At 43.3% G+C, this 23,473-nt stretch overlaps 1 protein-coding gene across 1 annotated transcript; it reads left to right on the forward strand.

Moving 5' to 3' along the window:
• Positions 1–565: 565 nt before the first annotated feature.
• LOC103362200 (carboxyl-terminal PDZ ligand of neuronal nitric oxide synthase protein-like) lies at positions 566–21,358 on the forward strand. Its single transcript, XM_008288520.1, has 10 exons — positions 566–812; positions 1,851–1,922; positions 4,057–4,149; positions 4,237–4,295; positions 4,370–4,478; positions 11,609–11,738; positions 12,193–12,320; positions 16,927–17,088; positions 17,796–17,964; positions 18,488–21,358. The coding sequence occupies exons 1-10, from the start codon at positions 708–710 to the stop codon at positions 19,009–19,011; spliced, it is 1,551 nt and encodes a 516-aa protein (XP_008286742.1). The 5' UTR covers positions 566–707; the 3' UTR covers positions 19,012–21,358.
• The last annotated feature ends 2,115 nt before the right edge of the window (positions 21,359–23,473 follow it).

A 23,473-nucleotide genomic window follows, 5' to 3' on the forward strand; every position in this document is an offset into this window, starting at 1 on the left:
ACTCAACCAAGTTCACTTTTGTTTTATTTGCCAGTGAATATGTGTCGTCTATTTCTGTAGATGAACAAGTTTCTCACATATTAACAGCCTTCTATTTCCAGGAGCTCTTCAAGGAGCCTTGGGGGCTCCTGGAATCCACATGGAAACAAACATCTGATGATGCGCTCGTTCCCTGTGATGCCACTAGATGTCATCCAACCAAACGCCGGCTGCGCACAGGGAGAGTCCCTCCTCATCTGTCACATCCTGCATCCACTTTACTGACTAACAGGCTCCCGCTGCTGCTCCATAGCGGTCGCTCACTCAGATATTTTACTTGGACTCCGCTGTGAGGAGGGCGAGAAAGAAGAAAAGCAATCATGCGCTGAGATCCGTGCGTCATCGGGACCCCGGCGGCGGCGGCGCGTAACTGCTCCTCCGTCGTCGCTTCAGACCACACCGGAGTGAAACGGGTCAGTAAAGAAAAAACAAAGAAATAACTCAGCGATCAGCCGGTCATTGAGCCCCATCAACTAATCGATCGGTCGCGACCGGAGCGCCTCAACCCGCATGTGACCTCCGGAGTGACGCGTCTCTCCGAAGGGGGGAGAGTGCGGGGAGGGAGGGAGGGACGGAGGAGAAGCGCCGGAGGGAGATGCGCATATCTGCAGGTCTCTAGCGCTGTCGTAAAACAAGTGTCGGGGAGCGAGTCGGCTGTCATTAAAGCGATGCCAGGAGTAACCAAGTACAATTTAGTGGATGACGCGCACGACCTGAGGATCCCCATGCACAACGACGAGGTGTTCAAACATGGGGTCTGCTTCGAGGCAAAGGTAGGAGCCTCCCGCAACAGATTGGAGTTTGTGGCTGAGAGGAAGAAATCCAGGCTCGTAGATCATGTTATTAACACAGTGATGTGGTGGCTGCTCCTCTGGCTGCTGCCCTCACAAATCTGACTTTATTTCCTTTAAGTCCAACTATTATTTCATGCAATAGGTTTTGTGACATGATGATGGTTGTATTTTTATCTTTGCATGACTTCAGCATCACTTATTTCTGTAAAAGTGTTGCTTTAATTGAATGCAGAGAGCTGTTTATGTCTGTTTTAAGTCATCTTATGACTTATGAGTGTGAAAAGAAATGTTTTAACCTGATGAGGAAAGACACTTTTAGTGCTGGTTTACTAAAATGTATAGCAAAAACTGAAGATTTTTATTTTGCCTGTGAATGTTATATCCATGCATTTTTTCTCAGTTAAATTTGGACTCTTCTGCTTTTGGCATGCAGTAAAAATCGATCAGTGTAATAAGGCTGCAACTAATAATGATTTTAACTGATTAATAGTTTGCACTATAAAACAGAAACCCAAGTTATTATGCTCCCAACGCTATTTTGCACATCATTTCTTCTACCGGTGTGATTTGCATGTTACTTTGCATGTTATTTTGCACATTATTTTTCTCAAATGTAACGTGTGTGAGCTCCTGGAAACCTTCCATTTCCCAAAGGGGCATAAGTAAAGTGTCTATTTATCTATTTATCTGTCTGTATGGCAGTGCTATGCTGCCAAATATCCAGTTTAATGTAACATAAATCCATAAGAAAAGCTGCAAATTCTCAATTTTGAGTAGCCAAATCCATAAGTGTTAAAAACTAATGTATACTGTGGATAAACGTTGGTCGACTGAGTGTACATCTGGAGTGCAATGAGAGGAATGTGCCCAAAACTGTATGAAAAAAAAAAAAGCTCACAGCTGCAAAAATAAAGTAAATAGATAAAGCACCATGCCACCCCAGCACTCCTCGCTTAATCGATAGTTTTCATTCTTTCAAAAAGCCAATACTTAAACCCCCTCTCTCACATCTTGCAGTACATTGGCAGTTTGGAGGTGGGTCGCCCCGGCAGCCGGATGGAGATCGTCGCCGCCATGAGGAGAATCAGAGTAAGTCAATTAAACGGGCGACCTCCTCTGAACCAGATGCCGAACTTGACCCCCGCGACCTCGAGCCGCTTAAACACGTCAACTCCAAAGCGGCAATTAATGTTGTTGTGTGCACATTAAACGCCTCCCCTCCCGTGTTTTATGCCTCACCTTGTGCGCGGTTGCCTCGGAGGATCGTCTCTACGCATAAATCACCTGTCTGTAAAACTGGGCACCGGGCAGATTCAGTGGGCTGTCAGGAGCCGTTTAAATCACAGCAGGATTCAGAGGGCAGCTCAGATTTTCTGGCTGAGGGGAGCCACGGCGCTCAGGTCTGCATTAGAGGAACCAACATCCTCCCCGAACCTCCCTTCGCTCAGACCTGGAAACACTGCGCTGCCTTGTCATTAGCCGTCGCTGCAGTTTCACACGGCGGCGCTGGGAGGAGAGGATTTAGCTGCTTGTCAGCTGCTGGATCTAATCTAACAACCAAGTCATTGTGTCACTCAGAGGTCGGCCGCATCCCCACTGACACCCAGGAAAGATTTAATCCTGATCCCTCGTGCTCAGTGCGGGATAATGGCCATTTGATTGTACTGGCATAGATTTAGCGTTTGGATTTGTGCAGATTTCCCTTATGGTAAATCATAAAGCTGCTCTCCTGCAAGTTGGAGCTGATGACACATTCAATGCTCGCATAGTGAAAAGAAACCCACACAAAGCACAAGGTGATCCAAGGGCTGAACACCTTGCTGGCTCAGTGTGTGCGTTTCAGCCTTTCCATCTGTGCTTAAACAAACAATATTAATGAAATACACACATTATGCAGCTCTTATCTGAAAGCAGAGATTGTAAAAGTGCTTTTTTTCTCCGAGGCTTCGAAGCAAAACTAATAAAACTGAGTAGATTAAAAAAAAAATAGCAGAAGTAAGAAAAAATGCATTAAGAGACAAATAATGAAAATACTATGATGGTAAACGCAGGTGAGATTAAAATGGAAAACATAAGAGTCTCTGCTTCTGGGGGGAGACGGTTGCTGAATATTCAACTTGTCCTTAAACTACTCGCAGTGGCTCAGAGATAAGAGGTGAGCGGCCACAACCTGTAGCGTTATATTTGCTTGGAGGCGGCGCTGGTCTGAATTAGTTTCGGGCTGATGTGCATGAAAATGTGGCGTGAACACTTCCTGCGTTCCACTTCATCGCCCTCTGACAGCGATGCGCGCCGAGATGGATGGTCTTCTCGTCCCGGTTTATGCGAGGCTGCATTAGTCTGGATAACGCGCACACACATTGAGGTGTCCTTCACCTTTGCATCTACAATCTAGTCTAGAAAACTCCCACACAGCAACAAGACAGATTAAGGGGATGGAACCAGATGACAAGAGGTCACCGGCTTACACTGTAAAGCAAAAAAGTGGGCTAAAATCAGCAGTGCTACCAGTGCTTTAAGCAACAAACACGCCAAGTTCTTTTATTCTGAGACGTCAGGAAAAGAGTGAGAAGGCGGGTTTCAGTTCTGTGGGGGAAATAAAGGAAGGCTCTGGGTTGTTATTTTTGCACAAACCCTCAGAAATGTAAAGATGAAGAGAACATCCGAGTGTGCGGCGCAGAGTGGGCGACGCTCCGCTCGCTGACGGCTGATTTCACTGAACTTCATCTGATCAATTAATCATCTGATGTTGGACTTTGTGTTTTCAAAGTGAGGCGTGTTATTCCGCATGAATCCACGCTTGTTCATAGAGTCTTGATATTTGGAGTCTGAGCCCGCAGTAAAAAAAAAAAAAGAAGAAGAAGCAGAGGGTACAGGCTGTAGTATTAATCATGCAGAGGGATGAAAGTGTCCCACACATGTCTGCCTCCCTCTGGGAAGTCTGCCTTTGAAAGCTTAAACAGCTTCCAGAAACTGAAACTGACAGTTTCTCAATGTTTACTCAGATTTCCCCTGAGAAGGAGATAGGCAAAAAATATCCCCCTGTCTCTGTAATCTCTGTTTTTCCCCCTCCTAATATGCTGTGTATCATTTATCTTGAGTACAGCGCTCCATCTCAGTGGGGCTGTGTGATGTGTAATACTAGTCACACCGTGTGGCACGATAATCAATTTTTCTTTGATTTAAATTCTGCATGAACGTTAATCTGATTCTTCCTCCGCAGTATGAATTCAAGCTGAAGAACATAAAGAAAAAGAAGGTCAACATCGTCGTGTCCACCGATTCTGTCAAAGTGATTTTGCGCAAAAAGAAGAAGGTCAGTGTTGAGAGCGTGTGTTTGATCAGTCAGTTCGTTTGAGTTTAAACCTTGAATTACATCTCGTGTCTCTGCCTGTCGTGACAGAGAAAAGGGTGGTCGTGGGATGAGAATACCATCTTGGTGACGCAGGACCCCATCTACAGGTGAGTGCTTTTGATTAGAATCGATCGAAAATGAGAAGCTGGAGCGCTGACTGGATGTTTTCTCGCATCAACAGGATCTTTTATGTCTCACACGATGCTCAAGACTTAAAGATTTTCAGCTACATAGCCAGAGACGGACAGAGCAACATTTTCCGCTGCAATGTGTTCAAGTCAAAGAGGAAGGTAAGCTGAACTCCGGACAAACTGAATGATAATCTATACGTTAATGCCTCAGCACCTGAGATGAACTGTGGCCGGAGGCGTCTGTCCCTCCATCTGTCCCATCTCATGATATCTCAGCTTCAAGAGATTTCTTTTAAATCTGGCGCTAACGTTCACTTGGACCTAAAGATGAGCTCATTAGATTTAGGCGGTCAAAGGTGAAGGTCCCTACAGCTTTGCATGTCCAGACCTTCCTCATCAGTGCTGTGTCAGCGCTAAAGAACGCTCCATTAACGCCGCATCCATTATCATTCTGCTACCGAGGCAAAAAAACCACTCTGGCTTGTTTGTATTTCTTTAAAAGCCCCCTCTGGTGAAATTTTTGTACCATTTTATCACATCTGTATGTTTGCCCACAACGTTGCCATTTCGTTGCCATCATTAACCTCATTTCCAACAGGAACAAATGGCTGCTTTCAGTAAAAAAAACAACTGCTATCTCCAATATTTGCTATTTTGCCTTTATTCATGGTTGCTACCAACTGCTGGGGGACATATCCAGCTTTTTGGCTATTAAACCTTTAGCTATTACTTCAATAACATCCCCGTATTGGGTTTTTTATGTGCTATAAGAGACTAGAAACAAAGCCTGTCAACTTGCAGGGTGGGACTTCCTGTGTCCTTATTCGTCTTCAGAATCGTTTTGGTTCAAACATGTTTGGCTGAATTACTCCAATATTGCAACTTGCCATTGTGTGTAGTTTTGCAGTGTTTGAGCTGAGCCATAGGTGAGCTGGTGTGCTCGAGCTGCAATGAGTATAGAGGTTTAACGTCATAGATCATTCTAGTCGCAGCAACAGCACAGAGTTAAAAATAATTCTTTTCATTGACTGAATAAGTAACTTTGATACACTTTAAGCCAATCGCCTTGGGCAGTGCTGAGCCCAGGATGCAGTGATGGTGTCCAAAACAGTGGACAAGCACAAGTCATGTACTGTCTTTTTGGTAGAACTTACCTTTGAAATGAATGAAAGTCTTTCTCTAACTGGTGAGCAAGAGCTTCCTTGTTAGACAGCAAGATCTTTACAACTGTTTGCCGAAAGAACCAAGCAGGTCTTTATCTAAACATGACACCTTCAGCGTGGTAGTTTACTGCTCTGAGGTTTTTTTTGTAATAAGAGAGGATTTTGAAACCTGTAACATGCAGATAACAGAATTGGAGAAGAATGAGAAATAAATGGCAGACATAGCCACAACCTACATTCGGTGAGTCAGACTGGGGTCTCCATAGCCTCACATCCTTCTCGTGACATATTAATAACACCTGGAGGGAGTTTCATTATGAAATCCATTTGGACTCAAGGATGAACTGATTAGAATTCGGCGGTCAAAGGTCGAGGCCACCGTGACGGAACACATTTCTGGCCATAAATCAAGAACCCATATGCTCAATTTATGTTTAATAGGATAAAATGATGAAGAGATGACATTTAATATTCAGAAGGTCACAGGTCAGCTTCACCCTGACATTTTCACATTCTGCAAAAACCTTTTTTCTGGCCGTTATTCAACACGATAACTCAGCGACGGACAGGAAACCGTGAGCGTATTTCTCATTCGGTGAGATACCGACGTGGTGACACTAATCTCGGGTGTCCACCTTGAAACTGCGCCGCTCTGTGCTGCCAGGCTGACTGTGTGAAGCCTCCGCATTTTAAAATTTGTGGCTTTTCGGCAGCAGCATCCATATTTAAAGCATTGTCCTGCCGTCATCTGACTTGAATGGTTGAGTAGGCGTGCAAGCGTGAGGCTGTGATTCTGGTTCTTACTGTCAACAAATCCCATGAAACATTCCCAAACCAACAGTCGTGGAACTGTTGGAAACCTCTGCGATATTTGACAGGTTTATTTTGAGTCAGTTTCACCTACAACATACGTTTGTGGTGCTGCTGTATTGCTTTCCCAGTCACCACAATCACTGGCTGGGTTACCTCTTGACTTTAATGAGTCAGCAGGTGGTGGTTCAGGCGGAGGTTTGGTGTCACGTTGGGAAGCAAAAGCACTTCAGTTAGAAAATATAGTGATTAAATGCAATTAAAAGCATTTTGTGTCAATTCACAGTGAATTTTTTTCTATATTAAATCAGACTACAACTTTTCCCCTGTGCCCAAACACAACCAACAAGAGTTCAATAACGCTGAAGACACAAACCGCAATATTTAAAATCAATATGTTGTCAGTGAACTGTAACTGCAACTTCATGCAACTAGTCTGCCTGACATTGCAATTCCTCAAATGCATACTTTTTGCGATTTATTTCGAACGTACTTTCTAGGACTGCAGGCTTGTGAATTATTTACCCTGTGACCTGTTTATTTTATTTTTTAAGACATCTTGGGATACTTGTTTGCTTTTTTTTTGCTGACAGTCGGATGAAAAGATCGATACCGCTTTCATATCTCGGCGGTAAACATGAAGCTACAGCCGGCAGCAACAAAGATGGGATACGAGGGGAAAGAACGCGTCTGACTCGGTTCAAACGCAGCAGAACTTTGCCTCTGAAGTGCACTAGTCACATATTTTTTCTGCTTAATCCTGCGATATATATTTCATGTAAAAGTGACGCTTTGTGGTGTGCTGGAGTTATTTCGTCACCGGGCGCATTGACTTTCCAGAGTTGTGGCATCACTGAGGTTCAATTTAAGGTACAAAATAAACAGAAACGTGTTGTTTTAATAAGCGTACTACAGAGAGATTGTTTCAGGCTGCAGGTCGCTGTTTTCTCCCGTTCCCGGTGTTTGTGCAAAGCAGAGTTGACAGGTTGCTTGCTGTGGTGTCAGATTTAATGTCAAGACAGCAGAGCTCTGTCAAGCTTCTCATCTAACTCCTTTTCCCGCTCCGAAGAATGTTTTCCAAAATGTCTACAGCTTCAAAATGAGTAGGTATGAATGTGCTCGGGGCTGAACAACACAAGTCGCTATTAAGAGACGGATCAACACATTGTTGGTTTGGGTCTTACGGTGGATTTTGTCGACATTAGCGAGAGCACAGATTTTCTCCGGCTTTATCCTTCTAAGTGGGCTGCAAACAAACCGCGGCGAGCCCATCGATGCATTTCATTTTCACCTCGACGCCGTGCAGCTTCTGACGATAATGTGCGGCGGCAGCGGTGTGTCAACCTGCCAGTGAATCTGAGAGAGACCTGCCGTGTGCATAATCTTAAAATGAAAACGAAAGACATGTTCCTCTCTTCCACATATCTGCCGGTTTTCTTTTCCCCCCTCCACGACAAAGACGGAGCATCAGCGAGGTTGACTGCCGTCCCTTCACCATGGATACCAGACAGACAGCGACTTAGTGAAGCTGAATGTTAATCATTCTGGTGGGAAGAGAAAAGAAAAGGGGCTTTTTTTTTTTTTACTCTGCACTTAAAGACATTTTCACCGCTGCCGAACGAAACACCCACGACTTTGTCAGGGACGCGGTCAGCGGTGCCTCTTTACCTCCCCGGGGCTGCGCAGCTTTATCTGGGAGTTGCAGACCGAGCATGTGTGCTGAGTAGGAGGAGATGGACCAGCTGATAAGAGGAGATTTGATTTATTTTCATCATGTTCCAGCGCAGCGAGGCTCGGATGTCGGCTCAGTGCATCAACACGGCCTTTTGTGCTCGGCCTCGGGAGGGCCGCCAGTTTAACGCGACAATTTTCGAAAAACCAAATTAAATTCTGCATTGATGGAGCAACCGAATCAATTTCCCCGCCCGTACCCCTTGTTTGTGTTGTTGGCGTGTTTTGATATTTCACCTGATTGAGCTACTTTCAAGCCTGAGCTACCCTGACATATTGACTGAGCGCCTCGAGGCAGGATGATCCTCCCGAGGCAGATGGCAATAAATTTATTTCGACGCGGCTTCTGCCAGTGTTCAATATGGAAAACATCACCTTTAGTGAGACTGAGGAAGGACATGGTGGATAAAGTTTAATTCCAGTGGATTTAGGATGGTGTCACTGGACTGCATATTAGGGCTTTAGGAAAGAAGAAGCCTTGAAATCGATCAGGGAAGTGCTGGTGTCTCAAAGGCCACATGGAGTTTTCTTGCCTAACAAACACTTGAGACCCGCATTAAAGCCAGAACAAAAATTAGCATTTAATTCATACAACAGCCCTGAACCTGATTTGTAGAGCTCACAAGTACCGCGAGACAGGATCATTTTTATTCGTGATTAATCCGCCCATTATGCTCTCATTTAATGACTTGGTCTATAAACTGTCACGAAATAGTCACACTTCCCCAAATATCTTCCAACACAAACATGTTAAATCACGTAAGATAATGAAAACTGGCAAATATACACGACTGAACAACCCAGTAATGTTTGGTGCTCAAGCTACAAAGATTACTTAAATGATCACTGACATATTAAAGTAGTGATGATTAACGATGAGCCGCTTGTGTGTGAAGTCTCGTCCCATCAGGAAACTCTACGCTTAAAATTGCGATGTTTCATCAAAATCACTTTATCTTACACGTCTCATTTAACAAGTTTGCTTTGACCAGTGTTTAAAAAAAAAAAAGAAAGAAAGAAATTCTACACTCCTCGGCACAACTAAGAATCCATCAGTGGCTCAGCTGCGACCGACAGTCTTGACAAAAACCCAACAAGTGTTTCTGCTCTATTCGGCTGAATTGCAGGCTGTGCTAACACAGGTAGAAAACTTGTATGAAAACAAGTAAAAATGCAAGTAATATAAATATCCACAGCATTTAGAGTCACTTTTTTCCAGTTTTGGTAGAAAAAATGGTGCATGTTGATTTAAGATTTTGTCAATTTTGGGGAAATTAATAATCATTTCAGTGCAACTTCCTGTTTTTTCTTATTTAAAGGATTTTTTGGGATTGTAACTTTATTATCCTGCACAAAAGACATTCTTAAGGTCTCTACTTCTAGTCATGATTGTGCTGTTTTTACACAAGTGCAGGACTTTATACTGTATTAAAAACTGGGTAAAAGTGTAACATGAGCAGAAAACACTGAAGAAATAATTGGGATTCAGAGGTTTAATTGTCGGTTAATCAATTCAGCGCTACAACACAATGACTTAAACAGAACTGTACCTTGATGTATTTTTTTAAAAGCATTTTTTTTTATTGTAAAATGTCTAGAAGCTAAAGCTTAGCTAAGCACAAAAACAGAGGAAAATGCATGACTTTATCCAGTGATTCAAGACAATAATATTTACAGTTAGCTTCTGTGGAATAAACAGATATGATGCGGGAAGAATTAGTAAATATTCGAGGCACTAGAAGGTTGATTTTGTTCCCTTTCAACATCACCAGGCTAGCTGTTTTCCCGTCATTATGCTAAGCTACGTTGCTAGCTGTAACCTTCCCAGCAAACAGTAACCTTCATGGTATGTTAAGAGAACAGTTCCTGAAAATTCAATAAACTGTGACCTTCAGGGAACCTTTAGGGAACGCTCAGGGGACTTTCCTGACAGTAACAAACCTTTGGGGAATGTTTTCTGTTTGATTGTTCACAGACATGCTCTCCTGTGACAATCACTAAAAAAAAATGCCAACGCAAATCAGCCTGTTTCCCAAAATGTCCAACTATTCCATTAGAGTCCTTCCGTGGTCATTGATTAAACCCATAAAAATTTATATTGAAAAGCTTTTTTTCATGCAGATAATCCCCTCCTGCGTTACAATGGCTGGGATGAAACTCTACACAGTTGCCTCATTTAGGATGTGTACATCTATGAAGTCTTTCCACTCTCCACTTTCTGCAACTCGATCACACCAGTTCACCCACAGCTCTGCTCAAACACAACTCTACAATACACAACAGAAAGCTGTAATATTGGTGTGGTTCAGTCATATAGAAACAGAAACAGATTCCGAAAAAGATGAATAACACAGAAAGTCCCACCGAATAAGTTCCCCAGGTTTTTATATGGAAGGTTTTTATATATATGAAACCTGGAAGTCTGAATCCATGTTTTTGAGGCTGCCTTTGGTACATTGCCTCCTTACTTCACTTATAATGCGCCTTAATAAAAACACCATATTGACGTCTTAACGAGGTAAAAACAAAAAAAAGAGAAACTAGATTTTTACCAAAGAGATTAAAGTTTAGCATCACTGAGTGGTTTTTGTTTCACACGATGTCTCTCACTTTTCGTTAACTATGTCGTGTTTAAGTTTTAAGTCGAGCATTTTTGAGTTAAACCAAATTAAACCGTCTCCAGTCAAAGTCAAGAGTTGAACCAAAGTGCTGTAGAATTAAACCTGCAGGCCATGAAATACAATGACTGAAAAACTAATCTGAATAAAAGAAGACAACAAGATCTGAATAAGAAGATGAAGTCAGGGTGTCGAGCTCGACTTCAATCGAATGCCAACGAGAAGAGGTGAAAGTTTCTAAAGACGACCGCAAAGGCCGACTCGCCTCCGTTTTGGTTGATCTCAAGAACGACTGGTTGGTCCACCTCAGTTCTGCTGAGTAAGGTGGCGCCGAACCATTTCGAAGAACGAACAATAAAATCTAAAACCCTGAAGCCGGCGGAGAAAGGCCAACGCTGGCGCTATCTGATCATGCTTTCTTTTTCTCCGTGAGAAGACGAGCATTTGATGGCAAATTGCTAAAAAGGGCAGTAATTGATGGTGCTAAGCTGACACACCTACCGAGCCTCCTACAATAACAAGTTTTATCTGCACTCCCTCCGCTATCAGCGTCGCCTGCTCGTGAAATAGGCCGATGCATCACCATGACAGCAGAACGTGTACAAAGAAAGCAGACAAGGACGAGCAGTGAAAGCGCTCGCTGGAGCTTCTCCTTTTAATTTGGTTTCCATCTCCCCCCCTCCTCCTCCTCCTCCTCCTGCTTTCCTCTGTCATAATTTCCATCCCCCTCATTCTCCTCCTGCTTTTTACTTTTCATCTTCTTTCTAATCACTCGCGCACCAAAACGCTGACACACACTTTCTTTGTCTGTCTTCCTGCAAAACTCCTCTGGCGCCCCATTTGCCCCCCCGCTGTGCACCTTCATTTTTGCATCCTCCCTTACTGCGCTGCTGCTGCCGTTTTCTGTCTGTTCTCAAAACCCCAACATCTTCTTCTTCTTCCTCTCCTCCGTGTCCTCCCTCGCTAGTCTCAGGCCATGAGGATCGTGCGGACGGTGGGTCAGGCCTTCGATGTGTGCCACCAGCTGACCCTGCAGCAGAAAGGCGACGAGCAGGAGGATGAGGACGGGAAGGCGGAGGAGCTGGAGGCAGTGCCAGGTGACTCACACCTACACGCCAAACGCTGCATCCACAGAAGCCTCCCGACTCTCTCCTTCTGTCACAAACTCATTGTCAATCTCACACAACACACAAACTCCCCAGGCTTTCTTCTCTCCTCCTGCTCTCTCTCACACACAAAAAAAAAGCCAGAGTGCCTGCAGAAACAAACACCTCTCTGAGAGAAGATGTCATTATCCTCCACCAGTTTTATTTTTTTTCTCTTTTCCAATTTGCCAATGTTGAAGCCGCAAATTGGTTTTGGTGAGTCGTGCGAGCCATTGATCAAAGACCTTTTCCTGTGTGGAGCTCAGCCAGCTCTTCGCTCGCCGATGCTGCTGTTGCTGCTGCTGCTGTCACTGCCTCTAGATATGTTGGAAACTATAAAGCAAAAAGTGGGGGGATAAAAAAACTCAGCATGAAAATCCCTTTCATGCATCTGCTCTCTCTGCAGCAAAGAAGAGGTTTGCATTGTCAGAGGAGACGGACCTTGAAGCCACGACGGAGGAGAGCATCGAGTGCGCCTCCTCGTCAGACCTGGAGAAGAGCAGGAAGGACGAGGCCCTGGGCAGCGATGGGAAGGTAGAGTACCGATGCCGTCCTTCATCTTTTCAGCAGTTATTGTCTCGCTCCATTAAAACAAACGAGGCTTTGCAGAACTCGCGGAGGTGACGGCAGCACAATAAAGTTGTGATTTATTGACGCTTATTGCGAGCATTCTGCACGACGCAGCAACTAACGTGCACAGCCGCAATTAATTTTCATTAAAAAAAATAAGCTGACGTTCATTTTTTGTCAGTTTAAAAATTCATTATTTGGTCGAGAAAGACTTAGAAAATAATGACAGATACTCCTCGCTGTTTTCAAAAGCCTTAAATTACTTTTTCAACCCTCAAGTTCTGGTGCAGTCCAAAAAGTTTCAGCAGAATATATAGACACAAAAAAAAGCAAAGACTAGCATTTGACAGCTAACAAACAGTGAGTGTCTGATGTTTTAGCTTGGATGGAGCTTTCTAAAGTTGTTGGAAAATAACTGATATATCTATTATCTTGTCTCTGGCTTGGACGTTACACATTTATACCAGCGAGCCTGCTTTGCAAACTGAGGATGTGGACAAAGTTTGGAATATGGCCATCGCTATCTTTTGAAACTTGACCAGCATGGAGCGCTTTATCATCTTATTTTTTTTCTAAATGGGTCCATAAATTACAAAAAATAGCATCATGCTGTGTTGAAAAAGTCTTGAAACTAACAAATAAGACCACAAATTACTTTTAAAAATGCTTCCTGCGGTAACAAATCACGGAAGAAGTCGGGTCATTTTCTCATTGACTTTTATGCAATCTGACTTGTTTTTGCAACAAAAGGAGTCGCCCCCTGCTGGCTGATTAGAAGAACGCAGATTTAAGTCACTTTCATGTTGGCCTAATGTTTTAGGGGAGAGACTAAAAGTTGTGTTCACAGCACATATCTTGACAATTTCTTACTAAATCTAAGAGCGAAAGTTGAAATGCATCCTTTATCTATGCATCACTTAGTCCTCATTAGGGTCATGGGGGGCTGGAGTCTATGCCAGCTGACTCAGGGTGAAGGCAGGTTCACCTGGACAGGTAACCAGTCTATCACAGGGCTACACTTAGAGACAGACAACCAAGCACACTCACATTCACACCTACGGACAGTTTACAATCACCAATTAACCTCAGCATGTCTTTAGACTGTGGGAGGAAGCCGGAGAACCCGTAGAGAACCCACGCTGCACGGGGAGAACATGGAGACTCCACGCAAAAAGATCCAAAGCTTCCTAACCGGGACACCATCTTCTAGCTGCGAGGCGTCGGTGGTAAGCCACCGTGCAGCCCCTGAAACTTAAAATCATTTATCAAAATTACATTTCTGACATTTAGAAGATCAATTACCCAAGAAATCCTTTCAGCTTTTAAAACTAACTTGAACAACTTCAACTTGATTCAACACTCAATTAGAAACCAGCCAAGCAGATCAATCGCTTCGTCCCCGTGGCCTTTACATGTGCTTATTCCTTCAGAGGAAGATAAACAGGGTGTATTTTGGCAGAGCATATGTTCCAGTGATTGAAGAAAAAACATCTGAAAAGGCAGAAATGTACCGTTAATCAAGAACTCTCACTTCGAGCTCACGTCGGTGGAGGCTGAAAGTTTGACTTCTTATAAACTTAAAAAATGAAGATCTGAAAACAGCGTTGAGGGATGTACAGTAGAAGCGCATCTTGAAGGGTTGTTTGTGAAGAAGTGCTCCGTGAGGCTCTTCAATATTGATGGGATCATATGGTTTATTGATGAATTCACAGCAAGGCTTCCTGGCGCTGCTCCGCTAATCCTGCAGTGTTGGACAAGCCTCTGTCTGCTCTCCAGTGTTGGTCTGTTCAGGTTCCCACCAACTCTCCGAGGCCCCATCAGCTTTATTACTCGAGAGAGAAAGCCGGTGCCGTTTGAGTTAATTGCTTCGAATTGAGTGGTTATTACGTCTAATTACATGGCTATCTGACAATGGGGGGGAGTGATCTTTGTTTTTCCATTATTTATTCCTCCATAGTAAAACAGCAGCATGCCATACGGTCTGCTCTCACACGTCTGGGTAATTTGAAGGTCGAGTGTCCTTCACAGTCGAGTTTGAAAGACAGTATAGTCCAACGTATTGATCTGCTGTAAAAGACGTGACAGATAAGTCGTGTCCTTCTTGGCTGCTCCTCCCACAGCAGTGCTCCAACATAATTGTGTGAGTCGAGCATCCCAGCAGCAGCCCAGACAATCAATCTATGGATCTATTTATAGGTTCACTGATTGAGCCTCCATTAAAGCCCCATCTTCACAATTCGATTAAATGATGCTACTTAGTTTTTTTTTGATCGTAGCAGACCTCTTTGATGTATTACAGTATGACTGACTTAACATGCTAGTGTTGTGCCTTATAAGTGACAAAATCCCTCCTTGAAATTAAACTCTGTGTCATTTAAATCAGTGTTTTTATTCAATATTTATAAAAAAAATTAATAGACCAGGCAATTGTTTTCATTATTTCTGAGTAATAATGACTACATATTTTACACATATTTGTACATATTTTTGCTGAATTAAGGTTCCATCTGTCACATCGAACTTTAACTCTTTATGAGAACAGCAGTGGATCCAGTACAGAGCCTTGAGGAACCCCACAACAAAGTGTGACGGTTACTGACTGTTTGTGTTCAACTCTGCTGCTGACCACAAGATTAATGTTAATGTAACAGCAGACTGAAACTAGGTAGCTGTCCTGAACCAATCATGACGGCACTATAAAAACGTTACAGTCCCGTTAGCATGCCAGCACATTTTTGTTTTGCATGTTCCCTTTAACACATTAGCTGTTCCTAGTTGTATATAAATTGTCAGGGTCTTTACAGTTACTCAGAAAACTGTTTGTTGTTGTATTGTTTGTATTTTTACAAATATTAGAGCTGATATATTGCAGTAAAAATGAAAACTTTTGCAACATTTTACATACATTTAAATAAAAGGTACTTTTTCCTGTTGCTCGAGCCCACAGAGTGGTGACTACAACAAGAGAACGGTGGCTGCATCAGAGCTTCAGTAGCACATTTTTAAATTAGTTTATTTTATTGAGGATCAGTTTTAATTGGACAAATGTCTGGCAACTGTTTCCAGTAAAAAAAAACTCTAAAAACTTGCAGCTACTTGTCCAGTATCTGACATCTTTAGCAGCTAAATAAGCAGGTCATTCTCTCACTGGTTGGAGGAGAACAAAACTGAGCGACAAGTGTGATGAATATTGGGTTTAAATGTACAACATTGTCTGAAACACAACTGCTAACTGAATGCTAATGTTGCCTACAACAGTAACCGTAGTGTGGGTGTTTGTTTCTGACTAACCCCCTTCAGGATATTTCCCTCGTCAGCGTCTGAGGGCAGCAGAAATGATTTAAAGGTCTTAAACATCAGATGTCATGTACTGGTGTCAGACCGTCAAAATCAAAGGCCCGACATTAATTCAAAATGAGATCTATCAGCAAAATCCTCCATCAAAAGCGGTCTCAATAGAGCAGCATTTATTGATCTTCATGTGTTCTGAAAAACAGTTCCCACTTTGATATTTTCTTTATTTGAGCGACTTGACATGATGGATGTTGCCTTGATCGTTCTGCCTCTTGTTTCTTAAAAGCTCGGCACATTTCCCACCTGCACTTCAGTGAATAGTAAAACTCCAGACAGGGGATGCTAAATATACATACGTTCTGAGAGTTTACTGCAGAAGTTCTCCTATAAGCGCCTAAATGTGAAGCGGCGATGATGTCTAAGAATCCATGCGTTGGATTTTTCCGTCGGGATGAAAGCAGACAGGCCCGTCGCTGCCAGAGCGCCGTCTCTTTGCGTTTCGCTCCCTGAGGAGCTCCGGCTGGCAGACTGTCGGCTTTTGCACCACCTCTGTAGACAGACAAGCTTCATGTGTTTCTCTTTCCACTGTTCCTCTATCATTTAGGAGTGTTGGTTATCCTATACCCTGTACTTTCCTTTTAATTCTGTCTGCTGTACAGACCTTCAACAGGAGTACATACTCTTCTGTTTATTTAAAATGAATACTTGTGAGATTTTCGTTGTTCGGTGGCATCGTGTGTAACTGTGGAGGTTTTTCGACGGCACAGGATTGACGTTGAGTTCAGTACAAATATCAATAAAAGTAAACTGACCCAACTCGCAGCTCCTTAGCTCAGCTGTGATTCACAATACATTTCTTCTTTGTTAAAAATATATAAAACGAAGCCACAGAGCAGAATAGGATCTCACAATGTAGTCATGAATGAAAGGATGCTGAGCCTTATGTACAGTCCTTGTCGAGGCTGCTTTTGAACTGCTTGGACTGAATATAAGCTGAAGATAACCGAATCAGTGCCTGGCGATGTGTTCGCCTACTGCCATCACTAAGGGGAACACTCGGTGTGTTGTCAAGTGTTTTGACAAGATGAAACTGTGCGCAACTCAGTGGAAACAGTCTTTTTGCAGCTGGCCTTCAAGTGTGTCTCGAGCTTTAGAGTAAAAAGGTGAACGAATTACTCAGACAGCGAACTGGACTGGAGAAATCAGCCAGAGACGTACCCATCGCAGACATGGCTTTTAGATGCTGTTAGAAGTCACTCTGTCGCCTCTGCTGTAGGTATCTGATGACCCCTCTCTTCTGCTGGGCTCTCCCATCCTCGGGGCCTCGGTGTCGGGTCCGTCTGCGGCGGGGGCGTCCTGCTCTGCGGAGCACCAGGTCCAGCTCCTGCAGAAACAGCTGCAGCAGCAGGAGCAGCAGGCTCTGGCAGCTTCAGCACAGGTACTGATGGAGGCTTTTTTTTATTCTTTGGTGCCTCATTTAGCACATCTGTTTTTCTCTTTTATTGTTCTTTTGTCTTTTTTTTGTCATTTCTGGTGCTTACAGTTTGCTGGATTTACTCGAGTGCTCACCTTTAACAAGCTAAAAATGAACTAAAGCTCAAGCTACACGTCCTAAACAGACCACCAGTACGTCTGACTATCATGTCCATCATATGCACATCATTTTAATCAATGTTCTCCAGCTTCTAAATGAATTGTATGATTGTTTGATAAGTGACTGACGAATCCTCATTAAGATTACTGGAAATCTTCATGCAACTTGGCAAAACACATCAGGTAAAAACAGGCAAATGAGCAAAAGCCCAGGAACTACAGTTTCATGTAGGCAGGAGAATGATTATCATGATTAAAATGTTCAGTCAGTGAAGTGTTAAACAGGATGTGGTGGGAAATTTCGGTGAGTAAATTCTCATTCCAGACATTAAATTTTCTGCAGAGACCTTTCCACATCTGTGCTCTCATTCATGGAAGTTGATTCATAACGGAGGTTCAATGTTTCAGCCTCTTCTGTGACTTCTGAGGAAACACTGGAAGCTTCTTTCTGTTTATTTCTTTTTTTAAATCCAGCGTTTGCAGCCCCTGGGTCCTGGAGTCTGTTTTTCGTCACACGTGTCGTTAACGATGCATTTGTGTTGGTGCGTTCAGGTGCACGTGCTCCAGGAGCAGCTGTCGGTGGAGGTGTGTGCTCGGTCCGAAGCCCAGGCCCGAGTCCAGAGGCTGCTGCAGCAGAACACCGACCTGCTGCAGCACATTTCGCTGTTAGTCAAACAGATCCAGGAGCTGGAGCTCAAAGCTGCGGGCCAGTTATCATCGAGTGAGTGGAAATCCGCTTTCATCCCTGACGCACCACTTAGAGTCCGCTCTCATTTAAAGCGTGCGTCTCAGTTTTTTCATCTTGCCTTTAATCTTCCTCTTTTTCTACACTTTCTCCTTTGTTAATTCCTGTCATAAAATCCTTTCCTCCCTTCATCTCTTTTCTTTTAATCAGGTTCCTTCTCGCCCCTCTCCTTCCTGTTGTTATGGCTCCTTTTCTTTATCCACTTCTGGCACGCAATTAATTATCCCGTGGCAGCTCCCTCAGAGGATTCAGTGCTGCTCTCTGTTCTCCTCTCCCTGCATTCAGCCAGTGGCAATACGCTGCCATTATAGTCACGAATTATCAAATCCTGTCAGCACAGACGCCATCCCACTCCACGTAATCTCATCTGCTTTGCTTGGACCTCTCCTCCTATGTGGCCCTCATCTGTTTACATGCGATAAATAAAATTCTTTCTGTGTTTTCTTTCATCCTGTACATTTCCGTCTCTTACTATTTCTGTTTGTCTCTTTTTCATCAGTGGGCTCCCAGGACAGTCTTCTGGAGATAACGTTCCGTGCCAAGCCCCCCGGTGGACCCCTCACCCCTTCATCGTCCGCGGGCCCGCTAGCCGCTCCATCGCAGCTCCAGATCAGTGACAGTGCCTGGGTCTCCGCTGTGCCCGGACCCTGCTCTCCAGGCACCGCCGGCGCCGACACCATCCCCCTGGGGATCAGCGGCAGTGGAGTTCGCCTGGAGTGCTTCCGGTTTTCATCTCGAGGGCCTGACGGTCAGGAGCAGGGCCAGGACAGCGGGGAGACTCCCAGCGACGGTGCTCCAGATGAAAGCTCTCTGCTCGGGGAGCAGGTCCTGGGAGCCCTGGAGCTGCTCCGTTTCAGGGAATCGGGCATCGGATCAGAGTACGAGTCAAACACGGATGAGAGCGATGACCGGGACAGCTGGGGGCAGGGCGAGGGAGCCGGAGCCGACGGCGCCGCTCGACTCCTGAATGTGCTGAACGCAGAGACCCTGCCGGACTGCCTGGGCGATGAGATGGCGGTTTAGCGGTGCTCCGGAAGCTGCACTAGGCAACTTTGCACTTATGCACCACCCCAATGGGAAACAGGTGAAGGACTTCATTAGTCAGAAATTATGTATTGTGACAACAAAAAGCAACTGCATCATCTGCTGGAACACACGACTCGTGTCACTCACCACTGTTGTGGCAAAAATGTTACATTTTGCCTTCAAGTTTTGTCACCTCCTTTGCACTGAGAACATGCCACATGTATGAGTGCTGTAACTCATAAAATTAAGTAATAGAAATAGAAGTGTTGAACATATAATTACATTTATGCATTTTGATCTTCAATGTTCAGATGACTTGATTACTCCACTAATGAATACATGAAAAACGATCACGTTAACAAGCGCATGTTCAGTGACTACAGGACAGTCATTAAACCTGTCATTTACAAATCAAGCTGTCCAGTCTACAGCCTTGAGATTGTATGTAGAAGATGGACGTAGCCTCTGGATCTGAAAAGTGAAAGTTGTGCAGAAGTGACTTAAACCTGCATTCTGTCTGACAGCCAGCAGGGGGCGACTCCTCTGGTTGAAGTGTATGGGAGAATGATCCTACTTCTCTCTTAATTTATTAGCTCAGTAAATACTTTTCTAATGAGTTCATGGTCTCAAATGCTAGTTTGGAGTCTCCTTTAATACAGCTTGATGTTCATTTAGCAACTCACGGTCCCATTTAGATTCAAATAGACAATGAATCAGGCTTTAAGCTAAGGCTACGACTATGTGGCCGTGTAGGGGCTGAACAGTTGCAAAGACAGTTTGTGTTTGCCATTTTTTTCAGACAGATCTTGCAAACGATGCGATTGGATTTGCGATATAAGTTTGTCATTTAAAACATTTGATGGGAACGCATCAAAAGTGTGACAGTCTTACAACTACGACAGCTTAAATTTGTAAAACCATTGATGTGACAGTTTAAAGCCTCAGTTAGACATGTGGCTTAATGCTGTAATTGCATTGTTTTAAAGCATAAAATGGACTCGAAATCGATTAATTGAGCACAGTGCCCTCGAATTCTCAGTCAGATCCACCCTTTGTTCGTCACGTCTGGTTTCAAAAGACCAAAGCCAATGAACGACATCCAGTGGCCACCTCCATCTCCTGTCATCAGTCAGTGCTGTAGCCATGAACACATAATGTCCACCATCTTAGCTTAGTGTGTTTGCTATTAGCAGGAAACTCAAAGTACAGCGAGGGCTCATGGAATTAGCACGAGCAAAAATTCAAGTATCAATAAATCAACTTTAGCTGTTCAGTTACATTATTTTTGGCTTCCACACACACACACACACACACACACACACACAGACCATTACTGTAATCCAGAAAACACACCTTAGTCCTCGGCTTCATTGCAACATATGCACCTCTAGATAAGAATCTGGTAAAATGCAGCTTCATCCAAACCCCTGTCGGATCGTCCAAACACTGTTCTCGTCTCCTAGTGTGTGTGTTACACACCGTGTTGTGCGTCTGATGATTGTTGTACGTATGTTTGATTCCTAGACTCTGTGGGCCGCTGCGTTGGCTTACTACACTGTGGTCGTGTCTGTGCCTACGGATCTGTCATTTTTGCCGTTTTCTAATGAACACCTAGAAAGAAAGTCCGTGTGAACGTGCTAGCACTTCTTTTTTTTTTTTTAACTGTGGGACTTAAAACCTTGCTGCACTCGCTATGACACTTACCTGTAATCTTTAAAAACGAGCATGAATCTGTCATAGTGTGAACTTTTTTTTTTTTTTTACGACATTGTGTACGGTTTGGATTCGACTTGGTGCATTGCATGATTTTATTCACTCTATTCTTCATCCTGTTTTGTATTGTTGAAGAGCGTTGGAGGACTCAGAGGGGAACATGCTCTGAGCAGGTGCTGCTACAGTCTTGTGTCTCTGCTGCTTAAAAATGTAGCCACCACGTACTGTAAGTATTATTTATTAACGCTGTAGTGCGGCAGGGATAAACTGCTGCGTCACTGTTCCCTTCACAGGAATTGTTTTGGAGAGTCCTGAAGAATGAATTCGGGGGAAAAGATGTGGACTGTTTTTTCATATCCCCCTGGCCAGCTGTCACACGTGTGAGCCAGCTCTTTGAATCACCGAACTGAGGACGTGGTTTGGAGCTCTTTCCAAAATCGATTAATCTCTTCCTCTCCCCCTCCTTCACCTTCCTTCACTCTGCTCCCTGAAGCTCGTCACCTCTCTCCCCGTCTGTCTCTCTTTCTCTGTCAATCTCTAGCATTCCTCTCCAAGGTTATGTCTGTTCACAAGAAGTGTGCTAAAAATGAAAGTGCACTTACGTTGATGTGTCTCCTTGTGGAATTAAATGCCCTTTCGCAAATGCCATCTGGTGTCATGGTGGTATGTCCAGTCCATTTGGTGTGATTTACAAATTGCCAAAATGCGTCCGGGGCTGATTTAAACCGATTCGTCCGGCGCAACGATAAGCAGCGGCAGTTCCGGGGGTGCTGACCTTTTGGAAATGTTTTCCTCGTTAGTGTTTATAACTGCTCGAGAAAACGAGATGTGGGCCTTTGTGAGGGCGACGGCTCTCTATTATCGTTAGAGATACGCCAGCTGTGGTCGTTAAACAGGGTCAACTCCCATTAAGCTCAGTGTCTGCAGACAGCGGCGGCTTGATGTAAGCAGATAAGCTGGAAAATATGAATAATATCAGCCATTACCCAACCACATCCCACCACGACGCCCCGCAGCTCCGCTAGCGCAGCTGCTGCCGACACAGATAGTGGGCGGCCTCCAGGAGTTGGCCTCTGCTTTCATTTGCTTGATTATAAAGAAAAATTGCGTGTACAGTGTCGTTGTGCTCGCCCCCTCTTGAATCAGCTGGATGTAAGTATCCTCCTTTGTACTACGGAGGCAGAATGAATCCATGAAGCGTTGTTTTACTGTAAATGCAGTTTGGCTGTAGGGATGGAAATGTCAGTCAGTGTGTGATAACTGGTGGATTGTTGTGTTTGCAAAAAGTTTAATCTGTTTTTTTATCTCTTGCTCTCTTCAGGATCAGATAACCCATTTTACTTTTGTGCCAGTTTTTCAAAGCAACGTTAGACTTTATCGCCCCGATCCAGATACAACCAACAGCAGCATGAGGTCACTTCAAGCACTTTTATGTTGTTGGCTTTTTTTTTTTTAAGGGACAGAACAGCTTAAAAAAAAAAAACAATAAAAAAAAACATCCCCTTCCACAGTCAGACCCCACATCTGATCCACAACAAATAAATACAATTGTTCACATCTGCATTGTGGAGATGAATGTCCAATAATTAACAACATAACATTCATTCATTTGTGAAAAGCTTTTGAAGCTCTGCTTTTATGAGGCACAATGAGTCAGTCACCTGTGATGATTAAAACATAGTGATGAATGACAGTTATTATTATTAAATATAGAACTTTAGTTTAATGTTGGCAGCTGTTGTGGGGATTCTTTAATGAGAAGAAATTACTTTTTTTCAACCTTACTGTACTAACAGGGTTGATAGATAGCCTCAGCCTTGTAGCTACTTTATCACTAAGGTTTAAACTCAAATGCAGTATATATATATGTCACAGTCCAAATTAAAATCCAGGCCGATTTTAAATCTGCTGGGGCAGAACTAAAATTTAGATTTGGCCTAGACCAAATTAAAGTCCTTCTAATATCATAATTGGACTGTGACATACACATCTATTTATGTCACATATGTCATATATATTTATGAGTATTTGCAAAACTGTTTTTGTTCCATTTTCTTCTTGAAGTCCACCTTGAATCCTGTTTTGTTTTGTTTTTTTTAATCATAGCATCTTGAACCTACGAAAAAGTTTTAAAAGACACACACCGAAGGTTTTATTTAAAAAAAAAACAAAAACAAACAAGGTTGAATTTCTTGATCTAATCTGATTTCAGAATCCTTCTGCTCTTGAACAACCCATTTTCATGATCTGACGCAATCCGATTATTGAGGAAATATCTCAACTCAACTTTATTTGTAAAGAACTTTAAGACAACAAAAGTCGAAACAAAGTGCTGAACACAAAATATAAAACAATTTTTAAACATCTAAAATGCTAAATACAATAAAAGTAGAATAAAATCATTAAAAAGGACAACAAGAACAGTAAAATCAATAAATAGCAATAAAGCAGGAGTCTCATGCCGGGTCGAAGGCCAGGGCAGAAAAATGAGTTTTCAGACAGGTTTTAAAAATGGACACTGATCTACACATTTTTAACTTGAACGCAGACATTCATGGTTCCCAGATGACGAAACAATGGATCTCGTGAGCACCACCACACAACTAATGTTTGTGGTTTGGAATAAAATGTCTCAACAACTATTAGATGGATTGTCGTGAAATTTAGACGTTTATGCTCCCAACAGGATGAACTTTGGGCTTTAATATTTCCTCTATCGCACATTTTGTCCAGAAGCTACACGTTG

The sequence above is a fragment of the Stegastes partitus genome, unplaced genomic scaffold, assembly GCF_000690725.1.
Source record: "Stegastes partitus isolate 25-593 unplaced genomic scaffold, Stegastes_partitus-1.0.2 Scaffold0, whole genome shotgun sequence".
NCBI lineage: Eukaryota > Metazoa > Chordata > Actinopteri > Pomacentridae > Stegastes > Stegastes partitus.